General features: G+C 34.9%; 1 protein-coding gene across 3 annotated transcripts in view; it reads left to right on the plus strand.

Annotated features, from left to right (window-relative positions):
• LOC111044931 (irregular chiasm C-roughest protein) overlaps positions 1–25,204 on the plus strand; it is a 476,131-nt gene that overhangs the window by 382,274 nt on the left and 68,653 nt on the right. For all 3 annotated transcript variants that reach the window (XM_039424116.1, XM_039424117.1, XM_039424118.1), the window contains exon 4: positions 14,148–14,486. In XM_039424116.1, coding sequence (XP_039280050.1) covers positions 14,148–14,486 — 339 coding nt within the window. The remainder of the gene's footprint in view (positions 1–14,147; positions 14,487–25,204) is intronic.

Raw genomic sequence — 25,204 nt, forward strand, 5'->3', positions numbered from 1 at the left:
GGCATGGGCATGGGCATGGGCACAGGCAGTTATGAGTGAATAGTGCTTATTGGGCCTTCAATTAGTTCAAAGGGCTGCGCGCCTATCGGCAGATAATGGAACTAGTGAGATCCAGAGCCAATCAGCGTAATGGAAAATTATATGGAGCTGGTTTTATTGGGCCAGTATTAGCACGCTCCGTCACTTTGCTACGATCAAATTTCGTCGTATTGTTTCGTGCTTGCGCTGAACGAACAACATTTTCTGCTCAAACACACGAGCAGTTTTCTCCTTTATTATTCTTTGTTATACTATTGCTATTCTCCTCATGCTCATTCTATATTTTCCTCTATACTCTTGTTATCCCTTGATAGTTCCCTTCTTATCCTTCCACTGCAACTTTCTGATCACTGTTTCCTCTTCTGAATTCTGCACATCCTTCCCATGTTTTCCTTTTCCCCGACTGCCTTCTCTTTACACTCTCTCTGGACTCTCTACATATTTCTGTTCACAGTGTCCTCTGCTCCTCTCCTCTCCTAATACCATCTCCTTGGATCATTCTTTCATTCTTTTTTCCACTTCCTCACTTCTCTTTATCCTGATCTTCTAATTTTCTCAGTTTTCCCGTAGCTTTCTTCAGACATTTCTACATCTCTCAACTACTCTGTACTCCTGCTCAATCTTGAGGCTCTTCAACTTCACTTTCCCTTCTACTTCATTTCTTTTTCTTTTTCCTCTCACTCCATCCTTGAAATATGATCATATGATCATCTAACTTCATCTCCATTCTGCTTCTGCTATTTCTGTTTTCTTATCACCGTTCCTCACTTCTCTCCCAATTTATCAACATCCTTCTTTTCCTTCTTCATATTCTACCTCTTTCACTCTCCCCTACTTTCCCATCTTCACACTTATTATTTAGAAATCTTCCCCACACACAGATTCGTCTATGTGAGAAAAATTCATCTTGTTTTTGTGTATTTTCCTTTGTTATGTCTTTTGATTTGTGATTAAAATTGATTCTGATTTGATTTTCTTTATGCTATTTTCCTAATTCTTCTTTTCCTTCTTCTTCTTCTTCCTTTTATTTTTCTCCCCCTTTCTTCTTTTTCTTCTTCCTCTTATTTTTCTCCCCCTTTCTTCTTTTTCTTCTTGACGCTAAGTGGTCGAGCACTAAACAAATCACGTAGCGTAGACGCGCCTTTTGCCTTCTGCCGTGTGACGAGTCGTAAAGTGAGCCTGGGCCTGTGCCCTGTGCTTATCGGCTCTTTCTTATTGAGCCGTAAAATTTGTCATAAAATGTAGTTGAGCTGCAAAAAATGCCTGACATACTTTGCTCTTTGTTGACGCAGAATAGTAAGTAACCCAATATGTGAGTGCAATTGTGGTTATTACTCAATCGCGAATGAAATAAACCGAGTGTTTTAAAATTATGTTTCAAAATAATCGGATTGAAATTCAAACGTGCGGTAGCAATTTGATTGACGTCATATTTCAGTCTAAATTCTGCTTGTCTGATTGACTTCATTTGTAAAATATGAATTTCTTATAAACTAGTGAGCCTCCTGTCTGGAGAAATCGCTCAGAATGCTGCTGATATTGTCAGCTGCTATTGTAATCACCGGTTGGAAGCGAATTACAAAAATCTGGTGTGGCGCACTCACACAACTTTCCTTGCCGTTATGAAAATTATTGATCAACTGATGCTAGTGTTCCCGCGCATCTAAATTAGTCTACTATTCGAAGATCTAAGCCAGCTGGTGACAGGACAATAACGCTGCAGACACATGAAGTCTGCTATCTGTCCATAGTGAATGATTCAATAGAATCAACACTTGCCAACAGTTTGCAAATTGAATAATCTTATTTTCACGAACTTCGAGCTTATTTCCAATTTTAGGAGAAAATGTTACTGAACATTAATTGTAGGGATTTTAATGCCCAATCTTTTCCAATTGGTTTTTTTTGTTTAAACTGTATCTGAAGCCTGATAATTATGAATCTAAAATCAAACTTTGCATAGATGGGGCGGAGTTCCTGAAATTTTTACAGATATGGGACTAGTGACAGTTGATAGAGCTTATCAATGACTTTTTTAGGTATATGTTTGATCAAAATCGTTGGAGCCGTTTTCGAGAAAATCGCGAAAAACCCTGTTTTTGACAACATTTTCGCCATTTTAGCCGCCATCTTTAATTGAATTTGATCGAAATTGTTCGTGTCGAGTCCTTATAGGGGAAGGACCTTAAGTTCCAAATTTCAAGTCATTCCGTTAATTAAGAGATGAGATATCGTGTACACAGACGCACACACACACACACACACACACACACACACACACACACACACACACACACACACACACACACACACACACACACACACACACACACACACACACACACACACAAACACACACACACACACACACACACACTTGGACTCAGGAGACCTTGAAACGTATAGAAATATAGAAATTGGGGTACCTTAATTTTTTTCGGAAAGCAATACTTTCCTTACCTATGGTAATAGGGCAAGGAAAGTAAAAATTGATCCTATCTGCAGCATATATGATAATGTAGTGATATTGAGCACGTATTCTTTTTCGCATTAATGATTCTACGAATATATGGTTAAGCAAAGTATCAGAAGTTCAAAATTAGTAAAGTAATTAGCAAAGTATAAATGGTTTTAATCAGCGTGTACGGTACGTCTTTTCTCTCATATCTGCGAAACAATTAAACGAAACACGCAATTGCGGATTGATCAATTGATTCATTACTGATTTTGATCTAGAGAACACTTCCTTTGCAAAAATTCTAAACAGACATACAAATGAATCGTTGAATTTTTTAAAATTATTGGTTGAAGTTAAGGTACTGTTAATCATAAAATGCATAAACCTCTCCAAAAAATTCTTCAAAAAAGAATTCGTCACCCGTCCTCCACCACGACCCTATTGAGAACTCTGGTGTGGAAACTGAAATTTGGTTACAAAAAAATCCAACAAAATGTTATAAGTAAAGCTGTCATTAAGAAAATGTTCTGATCTGAATAAAAAAACCCGCCTCCCTGATCCCTCCATTATGAGTTCACATTCTCCATGAGACTCTGGAAATGCGCATCATAAGTTCAAAGGTGTTTGTTTACTTTCAATTTCTAGATCATAGTAACATTCTCAAACATTGTTTTATGAGTACCTTCACTCATACAAGAATGCAAAGAAATGCTGGAAACCATGGACGAAGATTCTCTGAAAAGGGCGCCATTCCAAGAAAAATGTACATTATGAGAAGAAGTGGGATGAAATTGTTGTAATTTATTCTTCCATATAATTCACTGATTTTCGAGGTGGGAAATTAACATCGAAGAAAAAATTTGGAAGAAATTTTGGGGGAGGGCGAGGTCGTGCTTGTTAGCTGAAACACTGAAAGTTACCATCTTCCCAAGTCGTGGGTGAGATTGAGCGCCCTCGCCCTCCCCCAAAATTTCTTCCAAATTTTTTCTTCGATGTTAATTTCCCACGTCTAGGAATATTAGTATATTTTTATTCATAACAGAACATTTTCTTACTGAAAGCTTAACTTATAACATTTTGTTGGAGTTTTTTGGTGCACAATTTTTAGTTTCCACACCAGAGTTCTCAATAGGGTCGGGGTGGAGGACTGGTGACGATTTTTTTTGGAGAGGATATCAGTTCTTTTTTTAATCACTTACTTGTTATAGAGGTAAACCACTGCAAACACAATGGATGGGAAGAGAGTCATTTTTTTTAAACAATGGAATGTTATGTTGTTTGATAAAATATATTATTATCCTTATTGGCTGCTAAAGAATTATTCCATCTGTAAGTGAGCCAGTTATGGTTAATACTGAATAAACAAACATGAAGTTGTGACTGTGTCTGCTGCACCACTCCTTAACATTTACTATCCAGACTTTCACGTCATATCATTGTAGCAACATTAATATTTATGCATAGCAGTTAAAAACAAAGTTTGTTGAATTAGATTGAGATTGAGAAGGGAAGTTCTCTCATGAGTATAGGTTATATTATAATAGGTTATGAGTATTCAAAATAATTGTTATGTGGAGGTTGAAGTGTTCAACAATAATGAATATAGCTGAGCGCTTTATATTTGTGAATGTGTTTCATTACATTAGCAGTGCAATGAAGTCAATTTATGAGACTTAGCAACGTTGTTCTCCTATCTTTCTTCACTGCCAAAATATCGTAAACTACACCATAGTGACTGACATTGTTCAAGAAATCAATAAACTATTTACTCATTTTAATAATATGTTCCATCAAATTCCTTAATGATTAGTGTTTTAACATCTAATTGATGTTTCTATGAAATTTCAACAAATTTTTTGGAATCTTACTAACATTGTGATGGCTTAAAATATTGGGTCCAGTATGATGGACACACGGCCTGGGCCCAGATAAATGTAAACATAGCCCAATCTGTTATTTTAAATTTGAGTTGAATTTAAATTATTTATATTATTGAAATTTATTCCAATATCATTGAATTTGAATAATCAATCAGTATAGCAGGATAAAACAAGAGAAAACGTGAAATCAATCATATTATTAATTTGGGGCTGGAGACAATAAAGAAATTAGATAGATAAGTTACTCAATTTTTTACAAGATTTTAAAAATTGCAATAAATTGCTAACCGACTCGGCCACCATGGGCTGGTGACATTGGAGGCGAAAAAGTAGGAACATGAATAAATTATTGCATTTCGCTGTCAGTGGCTTTTCATGGTTCTACGATTGAATACAAAGCGCATGCGCCGTTTAAACGCCGTTAAAAATGTGCATAAATGTGCCTTTTCTGCACATTTTCATGTTGCTCCACAGTGTCAAGTGCAAAATGTGAATCACTTTCAATTTTTAAACGCTAGGATCGCGTCATTCACATTCGATAAAAGTGTTAGATTCAAAAATGGCAACTTTCATCTTTCTGTTATCTAGACAGAGCTACAGAGATTAATCGGACATTAAATGATTTAAAATTACAAATGTGAATAGTTTAAACATGTTTCCAAGCCCTTTTGGTAGTCCGAAATCTCAACTCATTACAGATTTTTCATATCAACTGCTAAATGTTGATCAACATTTGAAAATTTAGGATAATTTGAAAATTACCCCAGTCTCCCCTGATTATCCGATATTTTCCAAATTTTGTATACCTATACTATCAAGTCCATCGATTTCATTTCTGGAAAAAGAAATTTAAATTTCAGAACTTTCGGTCTCGGGGGGGGGGGGGGTGAAAGGGAAATTTTCAAAACTTTATTCAATTCCGCGCCTATATACCGTACCAAGTTTCATCGAAATCTGTTGGATAGTTTTGCCAATAGTCTTTTTGTCTTTTCAATTTTCTGATTTGCTTGGACAATCAGCTGGGGGAAGGGTGGTGGAACGTACGTTCCACTAGATTGGAGTGAAGGCATGATTGACTGTACTCCAGGTGGGTACTCGACTAGGTGTCACCCCGACTACTTGTCCCCTTTTAAAACCGGTTTTTAGGGGACAAGTAGACGTGAGCCATACTCGTCTACTTGTCTCCTTTCTGAGGAGGTGACAACTAGTCTGGGGGACACCCTGTCGTGAGGGTGTGAGGTGTCAAGTTGTCGTTTACGGTCATGACTAGTTGGCACCTCCGGTCCATTTGGATTCACCGGTGGGTTTATTCACCGGATTTAGTCGGGGTCACAACTAGACGGCAATGGTATATTTTTACGAGGGTACAAGTAGTCGTCTACGGTCACGACAACCTATCCCCTCGACTCCACTCCACAAGAAATCACCATTCCGGCTGGCTCTTCATTTGAAAGCTGGAAAATGAAGCATAACTATCAGGTTCTATATGAAAAGGCATTAAAATTCCTAATTTTGATATAAGATATATAATAAGAGCTCATATAATACCTCAGTTGATAACCAGAGTGATAGCTTCATCTGCCATATCATTGATGGATGAAAATTTGACTGTCCCAGCATTAGGCTCAATTTACTCGTAAACTGTGCGTCTGGCAGGAAAATATAACTGAACAAAATGTGTTTAGAATTATGTTTTACATCTGGTTCAGTCATCAAAGCGGCTATTATCCATTTTTCCCCTGTTTTAAACTAACTCGAAAAAAATTGTCCTAAAAATAGATGGCGAATATCTCCCGAACCGTGCGTTTGACAGGAAAATGTTACGAAACCAAAAGTGCTTAGAATTCAATTCTACATAATAACCAGTAATAAAAATTGATTGATCCCTCCTCCCTACGCCGCGGGGGTGTAAGTTGTGCCAACTGGTGCTCTGTAGGTGACAAGTAGTCGGGGTGACCCTTGACGCCAGCGTGCAAGGTATCATGTAGACGTGAGCCATACCCGTCTACTTGTCTCCTTTCTAAGGAGGTGACAACTAGTCGAGGGGACACCCTGACGCGAGGGTGCGAGGTGTCAAGTTGTCGTTTACGGTCTTGACTAGTTGGCACCTTTGGTCCAGTAGGTGTCAAGTAGTCGGGGGGACAACTTGACGGCAATGGCATATTTTTACGAGGGTACAAGTAGTCGCCTATGGCCAAATTGACCAGGTGTCAAGTAGTCGGGGTGACAACTAGACGGCTACCCCTCCAGGTGAAGTACTTAATGGTATTAATTTTGGAAATAACTTTTCTCGAATTGATCATCACATTTTTCTCTTACGAAAAAGCAAAGGAAAAATCTATTTGCAGCAGGTCATCTTCAGAGCTTTGCCATAAAATGCAGTGATCACTTATAGGGTAGGACACAATCAAAATCGGAAGTAATATCAACATGAGAATAAAGTCATCGGAATCTTTCGTTCTTTGTCGTTCAGGTAGGTATAAATCTGTTAGGAAGTCGAAGTTCTGGATGTGCTGGCAGGCCAGCGCCAATTTGATGATTCAATAGATATTGGGGACCAGTTTAATATCGAGTGAAATATAGTCGCCGAAAATGATGAGATCCAATATGATGAGATCGGGGCTGATTTATGTAGAAATCAGGAGTTTACAGGTCTTCAACACCGGGTATAGAATGGCGAATCAGGGAAAAAGAGAAAACTCGAGCAAGGAGAGATAAGAGAACGCCTTTCGGATTTATGAGTCGGTGGATTTCTTCTCTTCTCTTCTCTTTCCGCCGTCGAATGCGAGCGCAAAAAGGGAACTTTTCTTCCACTGTATTTGTTTTCCGATAAATAAACTACCGATTTCCACTCCATTGTTCCCCGATCCCAAATCTCCAATATACCGTCGCCGTGAATACTGCTCGGGCTTTTCCCTGCATTACTTAATCTCTTGGAACGTTTTATTATTTTCTCTCACTCATTCTTATTAGTAGAACACTCAGTACTCTAGTTAATTATTCATTCGTAGAAGTCTTACTAAACTTCCTGATCCTAAAAGCGAGTCTTGAATTGTTTTTCTTGGAATTAGGAGAAACAGTGTTAAAATTCCAATATGAGACGGTTAAATGTATAAAAAATGTGTATTTTGAAATTGAGGAACACAGTATTTGAATTTCTACCATTCAAAAAAGGCGTAGGGTTTTAGATTTGAAGTACTGCTGAGATGGCTCTTTCAAAATCCGTTGAAAGTCTATTGAATTAAGTGTACCAATATGACATAGATCAAAATCCGTTAAAAGTATATTTAAGTAGTATACCAATATTAGTAGATCAAATTATTGTTCCCAAAAAAAAGATCAAACATTCGAAAGTTAACATCTCTTATTGTGATTGATTCATGTAATGGAAATTCACAATTGTTGTGCATATGTCAACTATATCTGGATAAGACTATGTAATGACTTTCAAGTGAATTTAATCCTAATTCTTCTTTCAAGACTGAGTAAAATATATATTTATTTTATAATAAATGAGAGATTTTCATTCTCGCCCGTCTTGGATCAAGATAAGTTGTATAAAGTGAGATAATGGAGAATAAACAATCAAGAGGATTGAAGTGGATCTACAATGCAGCGACTACTTCGACTGCAGCGGGTTGTCTCTCTCCCACCGACCTTCAGCTTATCAGAGAACTGTTATCTACGGAACTCCCTAAGCTCATTCAAACGGAGTTATCACCGCTTAAAAAAGAGATAGCTGATCTACGCGATTCTGTTGTTTTCATTTCCAACGAATTTGATTCATTCAAAAAGGAACTTGAGGCGCGAAAAAACGAACTTAACAACATGAGACGTGAAATAACTGAGTTGAAAAGTGAAAATAAACTGATGAAAAGTGAGTTAGCTGATCTGCAGAGCTACACACGCAAAGATAACGTTGTATTAATCGGCTTCCCAGAAACTGTAAATGAATCTGTCTATGAAATTAGGTAATGAAATTAGAATGATAGGATTTCTGTAGGTATTGGTGGCTCCGTGAAATCCGAAAGCCTGAGTATCGCTCACAGAATGCCAAGTCGTGCTAAGGGTGCAGTCAAACCTATTGTACTGAAATTTCTAGGACGTCAGGACAAGCATACGTGGATGTACGATTTCGGGAATTCTGCTAAAAAAGATAAGACTGGACCAGGAATCTCTACGAAGATAATTCAAAAGGACTTGTCAGAGGGGCGAGTATTGGCTCTCGACCACCTTTCGCCTTCCCATTTGGATCTATTGAAGAAAACCAAAACAGAAGCAGAGAATAAGGGCTACAAATTCGTCTGGGTCAAGGATGGGAGAATCCTAGTCAAGTCAAAGGAGGGAAAAGAATGTCCTACTATCCACATTAGAACAGAGGAGGACTTGATTAAAATATAGATCATGCTTTACTTGTTACTACAGTAATTGATCCTGTTTTCTTTCAATTTTTCATGGACGTTTCTTGCTTATTAAGCAATATTCAAAGTCATAAATGTCAAACTAGTATTCTAGAGAATGTAGATGATTGTCAAAACATTTTTTGAAAATATTTCATTTAAATATTAGAAGTGTTCGAAAAAACTTCGATGAATTATGTGTATTGCTAACTAGTTTGGATATAGTTTTTGATGTAATAGTTCTATCAGAAACATGGGCCTCTGAAGATTGTGGTGGTTATGAGCTGGAAAATTATAATAAGGTTGTGAAGAGTACAAAGTATAACAAGTGCGATGGAATTATTGTTTTTATCAAACGTAGTATAGAGTTTGTAAATGTTGAAATCGGAAGTTCAAATTCTTTGAACTTCAAAATAATTTATAAAAATGTTCCTTTCTACTGCTCAGCAATCTACAGATCTCCTAATGACACTAATGCTAATGATTTTCTTGATTGCTTAGAATTATTTCTAGATCAGTCTAGGTCTAATACAAATAGAATATTGATAGGCGATACCAATATCGACATTTCTGAAAAAGATTTGTCAATTATAGGACATAAATACTTGGATTTATTGTCTGAACACGGTTTTGATAAATACCTTTTGGGTTGTACAAGACACTCCTCGGTTCATAAGCCTTGTCTGGATCACCTATTTGTAAAAAGTCAATCTTTTGTGTTGAAACCTGCAATCTATAATTCTACAATAACTGACCATGAAATTATAATGGGTTTTATCTCACCCTGTAGAGTTGATGATTCTGTGCCGAAGATTAATGCTTCTAATAGTAGTGAAGTTGAAAACGTAAGTTTTACTAGATTTGACGAGCTGTTGTTTAGGGCGTTAATTGAAAGTGAGTCTTGGATGGATGTGTATCAGGAGGAGGATGCTTCTAAAGCTTTCACTTTTTTCTATACTAGACTTCTTTCCTACTTCGATGCCTGTACATCATCTATTAAGAAAAGAGTAAGTCATAAATTAACTAGAATTAAGCCATGGATAACTAACAGTTTAGTAAGGTCAATCAGGAAGAGAGATAAAATGTCTCTTGCTATTCGTAAACAGCCTTTCAATCCACAATTGCGCACTACTTTCAATAATTACAACCGAATTTTAAAGTCAGTTCTACGGACTGCTAAAGAAATGTATTTTCAAAAAAAGTTTATTGAATGCGGGCATGATTTGAAAAATGTTTGGAAAAATATTGATGAAGCTACAGATACTGTCAGAGCTAGTAAAAATATTGTCTCTGATATTGTATCCTCGGATAATCGACTGATAGAAAGTGATAGGGTCTTGGAGATAGCTGAAGAATTTAATAGGCATTTCATTAGTGTTGGTAAAAATATTACAGAGGAAATAAAAAATAGTAGATGCAGGAATTATAGTCTCAGTCCTGTGAGGAACCGATTATTCTGTAATTCATTTTTTTTCAACCCAGTGTCATCACAGGAAGTACAGTTTATCATTCAACAGCTCAAGAAGAAAACATCTGCTGGCATAGATGGAATTTATTCCAAATGCCTAATTGATAGTTCATTGGCTCTTTCTATGCCTCTGTCATACCTAATTAATCTTTGTTTTGAGCAGGGCTACTTCCCTGAAGAGATGAAACTTGCTAAAATTATTCCTCTTCATAAAGGTAAAGAAAAGTCAATCCTGAATAATTATCGACCAATTTCACTGCTATCTTGTATACCAAAAGTCATTGAGAAATGTGTTAAATCAAGAATGGTGAGCTATCTTGAGAAGTATAACATTTTATCCGATTCACAATTTGGGTTTCGCAATGGATTGAACACATCTGATGCAATTTTTCATGTTACGAAGGATATCATAAATCACTTGGATATGGGTAGAAAGTGTCTAGGTGTATTTTTAGATTTTACAAAAGCTTTCGACACGGTTGATCATTCCATACTTTTACGGAAAATGGAGTCAATTGGTTTCAGAGGGATTGCTTTAAAGTTTTTCAAGTCATATTTGAGAGGAAGATTACAGGCCACAACAGTAAGTGAAGTTTTGAGTTCAGTATCTGAGCTGAGTACTGGAGTGCCGCAGGGTACAGTCCTGGGTCCTATCTTATTTTTAATTTATATAAATGATCTTCTCAGTTCAAATATTCAAAGCGGTTCTCTATACTCATTTGCAGATGATACAGTTGCTTTGTTTCATAGCTCAAGCTGGTCTGATGCTTGTACGTTGGCCGATAATGGTTTATCTGTGATAAAAGAATGGTTGGATGATAATCTGGTGTCTATAAATGTTGCCAAGACTGTTGTTATCCCCTTTTCGCTAACTTCTGCAGGTTCACCAACTGTTTTTGAAGATTGCAATATTGTTATCCACAACACTGATTGCAACCAGCATAATCAGTGTACTTGTGTTCGACTGGAGTTTCAGGAGAAAGCTAGATATTTAGGTATCATGATAGATAAGCACCTGCGCTGGGAAAGTCATATATCTTATCTGTGTTCAAAAATGAGAAGGTTAATTTATAAATTTGTACAGCTAAGAAATATCTTACCTCTTCATCAAATAAGAATGGTATTTTTATAATTGATAGAGTCCATTGTGAGTTATGGAATCATAGGTTGGGGTAGCTGTGGTGCCTCCATTATGCAACCGTTAATCATACTTCACAAGAAGATTATGAAAATTTGTTTGTGGAAACCAACAAGATACCCTACTGAAGGCCTGTACCGGGAATTTTCAGTCTTTACAATACCCAAGCTATATGAATTCAACCTATTAAAGTTTGTTTATTTGAAACCTCATGCTTTTCCTGTGGCTGTACCACACAACTATGCAACTCGAAGGCAAGTGAGGTTGCCCCTGGAGGAGCATCGTTTCAGGACTTCTGCAGCTGCATGTCATGCTTCTGCCAGGGGACCTCGTTTATTCAATGAGCTTCCTCTTTCAATTTCAGGTATTCCAAATTTCAATAAGTTTAAAAATTGTTTAAAAACTTTTATCAATCTGAGACAAGATTGATTCATTCCCTGTCAGTGTTTCGATTCATTTCCTATTGCTGTTTGTTTTATATTTACTATCATTTTCATCTTATCATGTTTGTTTTTGGTTAATTTTGTTTTCAAAGTAATTAATGCAAGTTATTATGAGTTCTATGATGTACTGGGTACTATTTTGAATATTATTCTCATTGGAGCATATTTGTGTGCATATTTTTCCATTATATTTCCCGTTTGTCTGTATTTGAATTAATGTATATATAAATTTGCAAAGTATAAATGAGGACTCCTAGAGGAATAATTTTATTCTGTTTTGTAACTGAAAGATCTTTGTGTTTATATAATTTTTGTTTTCTTATCAATTTGGATTTCTTATTTTTTATTCTTATTTTGTGTGATTAAAACTTTAATTATTTAGTAACTGCATCAATAAATTACGTAATCTAGTTAATTGTAGTTTGAAAATTGTATTTATTTATTTATCTTTCACACTTTGATGATGATTATTTCTATTATTTTGTTCATTTATTATTTCTATGTAATAAGGTAATTGCTCTTACGACTCATCCCTCAGCACAAGCTTATGCTTAAAGAGGGATGGACCTTTTTTCATTGATTTGTATAAGTTTATTAGTACAAGATTTTGCAGTATTGTATATTATTATTTTGTTTGATATGATTGGTTAATAAAATTTATTTTTATTTATTATTTAAGTGTCTCGCATACCGTTCATTAACTGATCAGCAAACGAACAAAGTTTACTGTATGTTTCTACCAAGTATTTCTGTCCTATAATGTTACTTTAAAAGTTTATTGTTACTGCCGAGTATTTTATGCCGAACAATATCATTATTTACAAACAACCCTTGTTCAATGAATCTTCTCTGAAAAAGTTGCCAAAAAGTTTCTTTCACTTTCAAATGCTGATGATCTTACTTTTCAAATGTGAAGGCCGATCACGATTGTGGAGGAGTGAAGAATGAGTGAAACGGAATGAAAAATTATCACTTAGCCCTTCCAATGTAGCTGCTGATTGATCAGCAGTTGCGAATAGACGAAGAAAAAAGTACCGCAAACGTAAGTCATCGTTTTTTCGGCTGCCACAACTGCTGACACTGCTGATTTATTTACATATAGAGAATTTTGGCGAGGCTCAGAAGTGGTTGGTGCTGGTGCTGGTGCGCAAAATGATGCTCGCTGATTACTTTCGAGTATGGCTGTGACAGAGACAAATGTATTTTTCTGTTCTGTAATATGAGGAAGGGAGAGATACTTGATGGAGGGAACTGGATGTTGTGAAAAAGTAGACGGAGGATGTGAAAAATCGTGACCGTGAAAGCTGGGATTACATCTCATCAGCGGCAACATAAAAAACGAATTGATCTTTTTCTGTAAACATCTTCATATTTCGATTTGGGGGGAAATGAATGCTGGGGGGAAGGGTATGGTAAGCTGGGTTTCAGAGGGTGGGAAGAGGAAGAAAATGAAGAAAGGTTCGTAAGTGAGGCAGAGCTTTGTGCTTTAAAGGCAGGGCGTGATTTAAAGGTGTTTCCCAAACTTTCACTCACTTTCTCACTGGCACACAAACAGCCTCTCTCTCTCCCTTTCTCTACATCTTCATCGTTCATTCATTCAATCACAAAGCTACCAACATTTTACTGGAGATCCCCCCCTCACCTCAATCATCTTGTCGTCATTCTGTTTTCAATTCGTTACGTGATTTTGCATCAATTTAAGTTGGTTCATCTGAACCAGGTATCAGATTGTTGGGAATAAAGCGAGTGTAATTCTGTAAGTTAACCTGAATGACATTTTTGTGACTGTGTTATTCTTATCTGTCAAGTTAACAAAGTTCAAAGTATGAAAGCATGCCTATATAGGCATCTATTTAGCATATAGATACTCCTATATATTATAGATACATCTACATCCACCTATATTGAATTTCTATTTTCTTAAATGAACGATGAACACCAACGGGTTTAAGCAATAACGCGATTGAATTTCTTCGTCTTACGTTGACTTCGTACCCTTATTATATTCTCAGTTCTATATCTTTATTCTACTATTTCTCAGTTCGCGTATTAGTCTCTTCTAAAGCCTATTAGTATGGATCTATTTCCGTAAATTAGTTTCCATGCTCTCACCTTCCTGCAATCATGGTAAAAATCAACTAAAATGAGATTCAAACTTCCAATTTTTCAAAACTCTATCATGGTTATATGGACTCTTTGAGTCTAAAATGAACTGGATGTATTCAGTTATAATAGTATTATTGGTTTAAGTTTTGTATCAGATTAACAATAATTGTTGATGGAATTGTCATAGTAATAAATTCTGAACTTTTGATTTACAGTGGCGCCGCAACGTCCTCGTATCGAGTTCCGCAGCGCGCAGCTATTACCGGGGCACAATGTTACGGCACGCGCCGGCGAGCGTGCGGCCGTCAAGTGCGTGAGCCGCTACGGCAACCCACCGGCGCGCATCAAGTGGTTCGTCGGCGACGAGGACGTGACGTCCGCATCACGCCAGAGTGACGCCCCCGAAACGGACAACCCAAAGACGGCGGCCGCCGCCTCCCTGCTCGAGATACTGCTAGACAAGGACCGCCACGGACAGACGCTGAGATGCGTCGCGCTGCACGAGTCCTATCCCACAAAGTCGCTCGGCGTTGAGGCGCGGCTTGATGTCACCTGTAAGTATCTGCAGTAATGCAGTACATGATATGATCCAATCGCTATTAAGAATCTTTAAAATGATAATTATTATATTGTTACAAATGAAATGGCTAGGTACATATGTAAGGATAGACAGCAATAATAATCTGAAACTAAAAGTTCAATGTAAATTTAGCAATGGATAATTCTCGAAATATGCTATACTAGAATCCCTTTAACTGCATCTATGGAATCTACTTAATTTCATACGATAATAATTTATCTATTGCGTGTTTAAAAATGTCGATAGGCTCACTGTAAATATCAACTGCTTCTTCATTCCATGAACGACTAAAAACTCAATCAAATAATCCCTCTCTAATTATCTTGGTGATGATAGTAATTTAAATTCTACTCATTCATTTGTCATGAAACACAAATCATACAACCCTATTAATATTTATAGATCAGCATTAAAAATCTAAAATCATCACTCTAATTTGTTCCAGTCTCATTCCGAAAATGTTTTCCTATGAGACTTTAGTATTGAACTCACAAGTGAGCTGTTGGTCAGAAAATTTACAGGAAAATAAATACAAAAAGTGGCATAATGTGAAGAAGGTCATTTTTCATCACAATTTGTGTGATAAGGCAAGTTCAAGTCATTTGGATATCCGTGATCCAAGTAGTCTATGAAACTGGTATCCATAAGCTATTTCAACAAATCACATTGCCAGAGCTTATTCTTAGAGTAGGAGATGTAATCAGCATAGGAAAAGACCGGTAGTTTGCCGAATTGCTTGAAATGGCATGTGAATAACGATGCAACTGCGCCGATTTGGCTGCTGATCGCTCATGAATGCCTCGGACATATTGAGCAGCGTCGACAGCATCATCCCATCCCGATCGGCATCCAAATGGCCGGCAATCTCTGTTTACTGACTGCTTCCAAGGATAGTGGATTGTCCCCGGAGAAGGTTGGCAGTGTAACAGTTGAAAGTGCGTTTTGAGAATGGCCGGTCATTCTATTCACTATGGAGAAGGAGGAGGAGGAGGAGTAGAAGGAGGAGGAGGAGGAGGATGGTGTGTGAATAAATTCGGAAGGCAACAATGGCGCGGCGGCCACCAGATAAAATGCACAAACGAGAAGAGCTTTGTGTCGGGCGCTCTGCTTTATGCGCCACCCAAGGCTCAGGCTGCCACATTTAACCAATCCCTGACCCGGGAGCCGTTTGCAGTAGTTGGAATTACTGTATATTTTATTGTGCAAAGCCTCCTCTTTGTAACTCATTTACTTCTTCCTCTATCCTCCTTCTTCTTCTTCTCCTCCTCCTATTCCTTGTGAATCTTCTCCTTCTCCTTTTCCCTTCTATCTTACTTCTACATGTTCTTCTTCCATACTTCCGTCTATAGTGATTCATCAATATTTTTCCACTTCCATATACTGCACTTCTCTTTTTTCAATCTTCTCCTCGTCCCAGTTCTCAATCTGATCTTGCCCTTTTCAGATCTTCTTCTTCCTCTTTTGTCTTCACCTCATATTTTCTTCCCACCCCCTCCCTACATCTTTCAATAATGTCATCTATATTCGTCTTCTCAAACAAAAATGTAATCTCTCCTCGATTTCTCCAACATTCGTCTTCTTTTCTCATCTATATTTTTGTCCTTTTCTCTCATCTTCTTTTTTCACATCTTTAACTTCAACTTGAAAGGTTTTACTCAAAAAAATTGAAGCATGGTTTCTCCTGGAACATACAAACAGGATTTTTCACTAGGAGTGCTTCAAACTCATCTAATGATACATCTACTTATAGTAAATAAAGTATCCTAAATGGATCATAGAATGCTTCTCTCTTAATGTAACCGTTTTATTCACAGAAGTCATTTTTCTATTCGAATTTTTCAAATGTGAACCTACATTTTGCAAATATAAATTGTCTCAAATGTGATGCGGTTAATATAATGTATTTTCAACTGCTTGATCTCTTATTTGAAGTATTGAACTTTTCCTTAGTATATATATATTTTTTTCTGTTCTATTATAGACTGTTGGGAAAATGAGGCACGTGGAAGCTCTTATAATGTCTCTGATGTTAGCTAATAAGGAAAGCCCATCTTATCCTAATGCTTTTGAACCATGTAAAAATACTATTCACAACAAGTTTCTTTGCTGTATTCTTTTGTATTCTTCTCTGTATTCACTTTCTTCGTCATGCACTGATTTTCATTCCTTTGTTTTCTTTCTCCTCGATCATTCTGAATCCTCTCAACCTCTCATTCCATAATGCTCAAACCTAGAACAATATTCATCATTTCACCCTTATAACTGGAACTCATAAGGATTGAAAATAATCTCAATGTTCCTGATCTCAATGTATCTCAATAAATACCTGAATACATTTTATGTAATGTACAACATTTATTTTTTATAGTAATGTTTTCGTGTTTAGAGACATGAAGGTTGTTCCAACCAACTGCTCACAATATTTGGATAACCTGGTGTACCAAATCGTTATTGGGTAAAGTGTATTTCTATTAGAACTCCTAACACTTCAAACTTTGAATTTGCAATCATCACTTCATGAAATTAAGTATCCACCAAATTCGAAAGTGATCGCAACAATAACTCTGTTTGACAAATTTGACCAATATCATAAATAAAACTTAACATAACTATCGAACGAGAATACAAATTGAATCCAGTTAACCAAAAACACTAACGTTTTCTAGAATCAGATTCAGTCCAGTCAATAAAAAAGGGTGTGTGCTTGCTATTTATATTGTGGTTCTGATTTTTAAATATATTGTTTGGATTCGTAATAGAAGTCCAAAACCTATTTCTTCATGCAAAATTTCCTTGTTCCTTGTTCCTCTGTATCTAAGATGGCCCAAAAACCTCGTATTTCGATTTATTTTCCAGTCTCCAGCTATTTCTGCCAAATCCAGAAATAGGGCAGAAAAATTTGCTTTTGTTTTTTCCAGATTATGTAATTCTGAATAAAATGAGATCATTCGGAACTCTCTATCTTCAATGATTAATGAGTTATGATTTTTCAAAAATAAGTAAAATTTAAAAAAAAATCAATTCTGATTAATTGTCATCAATAATAATTAAGTTTTTTATTGACAATATTTTCCGATTTTTAACAATCCAGTTTATAATTGAAAATCTCTCTTGGTGTAATTTTGTGGTCTAAAATCTGAGACCAGGTAGAGCGCTCATGTTAACGCTTACACTATAAAAATGTATTAGTTTTCCAATATTTGGTGACAAGTTTAAGAAGAATACAAAATAAAACTCTTCCTTCCACAGAACCTTTTATAAAGAATAAGTAGTATTACCTTGTCTAAATACATTGCCTCTCATGCTCTGTTACGCCATTGAAGATTTCTCTTAATCCTAGATCACAATCATCTCTAACCTAATAAATAAATGAATAAATAAACATGACGATCTCTCATCATTATCATTAACTTTTGAAGATCAATGATCAATCAATTCATTAAACCCGGCTCTAGCGAACATCAATGACAACCTATCATTGTATACCGGAACTTGAAAAATGAATCTCTATGTTGCATTTCCAATATGCCACTCATTCCAGCAATATATTCTTCTCATTATCCGTCTTGAACACTTGATAACCTGATTGACAGATTGAGTGACATAAATAGTAGGAGATCGATGATGATGATAGGCCTTAGACATTGGCCTAATTCAACTCGTGAATCCATAGCCGCTGTCGCATCCATAGCCGTCATTAACGGAACGGACATTTGAAGTACAAGCAGGGCCACTGTTCTCTTGACTGACATCTCATCAACGTTAATGTCGTTCATCGGTGATATGTTAATTCAATATGGCAAGCCTCCATTGTCAAGTACTTAACGTGTTTATATCATATCAAACTAATAATAGGATTAGTATCATTATTACTACATCAAGTTGTATCTGTGAAATGCAGTAGAAATTATTCTTTCTTGATGTTTGTAAAATAACTTTTGGCATAGAGAATTGACAATCACTTAGTTTTAGTAACGATTAAGAACTAAGAAAAACAAACTTCTTAGAGGACTAGATAAACTTAATTTTTTTTTTTTCAATTTTTGGTACTCATACTACTTTTCTTGCCATCATAAAATACAGTATTTCTCACTAGTAGGCTATAAACTCTTGCTTTGCATCGGAACTCCTTTATGGAATTTGTAATTTCATCCAATAAAAGTACTGTACTTAAAGAGCACGTGGCAGTACAGCACTCTTCATCCGCCGTTGCAATTTCAATTTTTTTTCTCGAGACTGACCAATCAAAATATTCTTCAAAAATCTTTTTACTCACGACTTTCGACTAAAAAAATAAGACTGTGAAGCATTTATAGAAATAATTCTTCTCAAATACGCTAACAACATGTTCTAAGTTGTGCCGTGCTATGAATTTTGAAAGTTAATTTGGAATTTAGAATTTAGAAGCACACACAATATAACTTAATGAAGGGATGCTTGATAAACATACTTAGTGCTAGAATGGGAATCCAGAAATGACAAAAGAGACAACGAAATAGAGAGAAGATTTCAAGTATATTGTCGCCTTTAACAGTTGAATTCAACAGTAAATAAAACAAAAATTAAGTTGCATCATGAATACCGAAAATAGAATTACTAAATTTAGAGAGTTATCTCCTATATAGATAATTCGGTAGTAGCCTTCTCTGTCTGCTTTATATTGAAAACGTTTTAGATTGAATCATGAGAAGCTTAAAGGGCTCTGATTTCAGAAAGAAGAATTGAAAGTTACCATAGATATTTCTCAGAAGTTGATCATGAATAACAATAAATATTTTAAAAGAAAGATCAACATAAAATTCAGAAACCTCTTGGAACATTTAGAACACACTTGGAAACTTTTAAAACACTATCAAAATATTATCAAATATCAATAATCCCCGATAATATCTATTATATATCGTTATAATATTAAAGCTGCAAAGACAAATATTCCTAAAGGTCACATCACGGAATTCTACATTGGAAGACTATTCAAAAATATGTGACATCAAAACAATTTTAGAAAAAGGCTAGGGTCCTTGAAACTCCAATCGATTCGTTACAACTTTAAGATGGAACATATCATTTAAAAAACCCTTTATTAATAATGGACCTTTAAACATTTTATCTACTAATTCAACTCTAAGTAATTTAGTATATTATGAAATATAAATTTGAAGTAAACTGGAATTCCCATGTGGATCTTTACAGAGAAAATATGGCCTCACATTTCAATGTAAAGATACATCCGAAAATCTTTCACTCAAACCAAATAAATAAAATTTGTCCTTACTATTTTATCCTTACTTTTTTAATCATCCTTACCATTTTATCCCTTTATTCCTTCAGAGCAACTCTTCAGAGTTGAGAGCAGTGCACATGGAAGAGCAGGCAGAAAATACCCAATAAATATAATATTTATCATGATTCTCAGTTTGTTTTTTGAGATATTCATTTTCTTTCTATTAATTTAGACTACAGTATTTTGGTTAGGAGAAAAGTATGGAAGGAGTTCCGCTCTTTGAGTTTCTTTATTATCCTCTACACGTGCTCATCCGCGCGGTGTATTCCAAAACATATCTGAAAATGAAATAACGGAAAGTATAGAACTAGCTCACAGCCAGAAAAGAGTAGTAGAACAGCAAAGCAACAAACTTCAGGTATTTCTTATTCGCGAACAAATGAAAGAACCATTGAACTGGAAGACAAACACTTCAACCGGCAAACGGAATCGCTGCTTCCCGAGTTCTCTCAAGTGTCAGACTTATGATATCGGTCTTGAAGTCTTTCTTCTATGAATATGATTTCCAAGTCGAACAGTAATAATTGTTGTGTTCCACGTTTCTTATGATTGCAAATATTGTATTAGTTTTCATTCATGATAAAGACGTTTCGCTAACCTGAGTGTCAGTAGTCACACATTTTATTAGTCTCCATAATATTTTCGGAAAGTTTGCTTTGCTATCGTTGGTTGAAAACCAGATTTTGCTGTTTGTTTTGCTTTTGCAACAATTCACTCGAGATCTTTGCACTAGAACAAATTATTGACACACATTTTGTATAAAAAAATATCAGGACATTCAAAATTAGCATCATACTGTATACGACTATTGAACTGGATTGATTCGTAGAAATTTAAATAAATGTTGTACCCATCTCTGAATATATGAATGAATGATTATCGTCATTTCAGGTGATATAAATTCAATACAGATCTACACTCAGATTTTTCGGGGAAATTTCAATACGTCCTTCAATCCTGGATTACCATTCTTTTTTTATTCATTTAATATAATATCCAAGTCCTTATCGCAATCGACTTATCTCAATTTTTGGAAAATTGGAAATGTTACTATTTATGGAATTTGAGAGGAGCCTCCCAACAGGGCTAAGCCTTTCACCCTCCCCCAATCATAGCTATATTTATTATTTGTGGTAGTGTTGATAAATTATTGAATTGACGCAATTGTAGGAATTCTATCGACTGAGACGAAACATAAATAAAATATCAAGAGAAACCCTTATTTGAATGTGTATGCGAAGACAAAGCAACATGGAAATGACGTAATGCATTGTTTTTTGCACTTGATATAAGTTGATAATTTTTCCAATATTTTAAAAATGCTTCATGCTTCTGAAATTATGACTCCCCAAATATTGATTTTCCAAAGACAATGAAATCTACGAAGCTGTCAGGAAGTTGAAGAAATGCATGAGATAAGCTGAAACAAAAAAAGATCATCGTACAGTAAATATTAAAAGTATGAACAATTTTCTTGCGTATCAGTCAAACACGGAAATACTGTAGCTGAGCTGTGGGAGTGAGAGAGTTCTCAGGGGAAATCAACACTGTTGCCACTTTCCACCACTACCTATCATCTCCCCTTGCATTGGCATGCTGAAGCTCCTCTCAACCATCCACAAATTGTGTTATCATTTACACTTTGAGTAGCGCTAATTTGTGTAGAAACTGTCTCTTGATGAGTCCTCAGATTAAAAGGAGAAGCTGCTAAAAAAGAAAAAGTTAAGGAAGAAAATTATGGAGAATCTAGTGTTTGCGCTGCCAACAAGACATAGGAGCTTTTTAAAAATTCGACTGAGTCATTGTCAATATTGTAGAACCGTTCCATAATTGAATAAAAACACAAATATGTTGTCAAATTCTACACTGTTTTATTTGGTACACGACCATGGTTTCGTGACTTCAACGGTCACATTTTCAAGTTGACTAAAGCTAAAAGGTCAAGGTAAACATTGAACATGAAAATTGGTACATCTTATCCAACATAACTCAATACATTTAGTGAAGAGAAATAGTAATTGGAAACTTTTAATTTACTGTTGTCTGAATATATTACAAGAAATGTATAAAATATGTATAAATATATAAATTAATTGAATATAACATAATCTATGAAATTAATCTATAAACTTAGTCTGATTTGGAGACCAGCTGACAAGGGTGACCAGTGGTTTGTTATCATTTAAAAGAAGATGCTAAACATAACCTATATTATGGGAGTTTGAATAAATATTATGAAAATGTTACATTGAATAATAAGAGTAGGCTCTAAGTTGAATTCAAAAACTCAAATAAAATGAAATAGAGAGAATTGGTAGCCTCTTTGTAGGTTGAACTAAAACTAAATATCTTAAACTAAGTATCATAAATATCTTAATTTAAAAAAGAAAAAGGTAATTATAAGGATAAGTTGACTTAGATACTGTTAAAGACTGATTGAAAAATGAAAATTGAGAACTGGTTAGAATAAAGTGTACAACTCATATTATGTAGAAAGAAGACCTGTTAATTGTTGGAGGTGATTAGATTGATAGGATTTGTAATTTCTTCATTTCTTCATCGTAGGTTGTTTGAGGGTGTCATGAGAGTCATGGTGTTTACTTTTTGTTATCATTTTACTGATGTAGCAGTTGAAAAATTCTAACTGTTGATTGAGGCTTGTGGTTTAACAGTTAGAATTTGTCAACTGCTACATTAGTAAAATAATAAGAAAAAGTAAACACCAGAGTGATCACCCTCAAACAACCTAACATTTTTAAAACGAAACCATGGTCGTGTACCAAATAAAACAGTGTAGAATTTATATTTGTGTTTCTATTCAAACATAGGAGCTTATTTATTATCTCCTCTTATTTTAGTAAAGCGCTATGTTTGAAATATATAATTTATTTATTTAAAAATAGAGAGGTACGATTTTGTTTCCAATAACTTTTATAATGCAAACTATCTCATTTTGGTTCCATCCAATGTTTTAGACAACATGAAGAGGTATCGAATAAGAGTGAGTTTTGGCAATAAATGCTATCTACTATTATTGTTGTTATCCATCTCAATCTCTGACACAGGTACAATATTCCCTTCTTCACCCCTGTTACTCTGTTCATGATATAGGAAATTTTCCTTTTTCTTATAATCCTCAGCATATTTGGAGATCTTCCATCTTGAATAATTTTGATAAAGTAGGCTATATAAACCAGAGGGCAGGTGCGTTCAAGTTTGATGTATTTTAGGAGATTGCGTTTATTGAATCGGAAATATGAAATTATTAAAATTAATTGTAGTTGCCTCGACTCTTTGACAGAACCACTTGGACTAACAAAGTGAACAAATTAGAATTAATAAGTTGAAATTTTAAAAAAAACGGTAACTTATATTAATGAAAAGTAGGTTTCTAGTTTTTATGTGTAATGTTGGATATCCGATAATGAATCATTATATTTATTTACCTGGAATATAATCCTGGTATCATATAATGTTAAAATCAATCACGCTCAATGCATTTCTTTTAAATTTGATTCGATGATATCACACACACAGATATTAAACATCAATCCATCGATATTCAGTGGGATAAATGAGCACCGAAAAAATTTTAAGTATTCCAGGAAAATATTGCTGTAATTTTTACTATCCTCCAGTTCAATAAATTGGATTCAACATGTAATCCCACTTAAACCCTCAGTAATAATCTGATCTCGTTGTTTATGTTATTACTGGGAATTTAATCCCACACGTATAAATGAGCCGTGAAAACGTTTTATCAGTTGAATACCTGGGGCTGAATTGGAGATTATTGTTGATCATGGAGAGTGTATTTGGTTTTTGATCATGGTGAATTCAACTGCCCACCCGCATTGTATTATTTATATTTATTCTCTATGGAGATGTTATAATTAAGGATACTGTGAATCATAAGCTGAATTATTTTGACAAATTTCCATTCATATTTCGTGGAATTCCATGGTGAATTAAAACGAAACGGATAAGTTTCATCTAGATTCTGTTACAAGAATTCCTTTTTGAGTTCGTAAATCATAATACATTTTATCAATGATAGTGAACATAATATCTTTGTATTTTATAATTGGTTCAGAATGAAGCAATAATTTTTTCAGTGAACTGTTTATATTATGTAATATATGTCCTATGTATATGGTATAATATGGATTAGAAGAATGCAAGAATCTCATTTCATTTTACTCTTAATTGAGGCTGGAAGTGGCGTTTAATTCACAAATTTTGGGGTTCAAAGTGTAAAATGGATTTTGATTAGTATAATCAAAACTGATGCTGTGTTGGCAATTCGACTACCGATCATACTTATATTGTCTGACAAGTTTCATAATTATATGATATTTACGTTTTTAAAGAAACGTTCTTCTTTTCGGTATCACTTGTTCGTCCGTATCTTTTTATTCATTATGAATTTCATCGTACAGCATTATTCATTATCACTGACAGTGAACTATTTATTACAACGTATCCAGAAGCAGTTTCCCTTTAATGGTTTTCAATTAACGTATTGGACATTTTGAAAGGATAATCGATTCTCGAACAAGCAAGGTCTCTCATTGGTTGGTTTATTCCATTTGATGTACATTAATTTTACAAGGAAAAGTTGATCTGAAAATAAAGCAGGATTATAAAGATAAATTTAGTAAAAACACTTCACTCACATGGTCTACTTTTCAACAAATTAATAAAAACAATATAAAAATCTTGTAGTATCCTTTTCTTGAAACAGTTCAACTATAAATAGAACTATTGAATAGTTAAACTATTTTAAAGTTTAAAAAGAAAAGGGTAGGCTACTACAAGATTGTTATATTGTTTTTATTGATTAGATACATTTAGATTTGCAAAAGACTATTTCAAAGGCCGGAACAGGCAGTCATGCCTATTCACGTCAAATAATCTCTCATCTCTTGACAATAGGAAACCGATATTATCATCATAAGTACATCTGAATTATTCACACTTAGAACAAGATATCGTCTTTACATATTTTATATATCATCAGTTTGCTCATGTTTTTAACAAGATATGTTATTTTTAGAATGTCACCTGGTCATATGGGACATATATATAATAATATATTTATTTTTTAGAATGTCACCTGGTCATATGGGACATATATATAATAATATATTTATCTCATATTGATCAGGATTATAGAGTTAATATCGGGGCACTGAGCTTCGCTCGTTATTTTTATTAATTTACTAGCGGGGCACCCGTGCTTCGCTACGGGAATTGAAAGATAAGATTATTTTTGTGAACCATTTATAATCTAAATTCTACCAAAATTTTTATAATCGTTTTTGAGATTAGGCCACAACTTGGCATGAAAACTATTGAGTCAAATCATTCGATTAATCATTGATGTGTTGGAAGTGCTCTGTAGAATA

This window comes from Nilaparvata lugens, chromosome 3 (genome assembly GCF_014356525.2).
Source record: "Nilaparvata lugens isolate BPH chromosome 3, ASM1435652v1, whole genome shotgun sequence".
Lineage (NCBI taxonomy): Eukaryota > Metazoa > Arthropoda > Insecta > Hemiptera > Delphacidae > Nilaparvata > Nilaparvata lugens.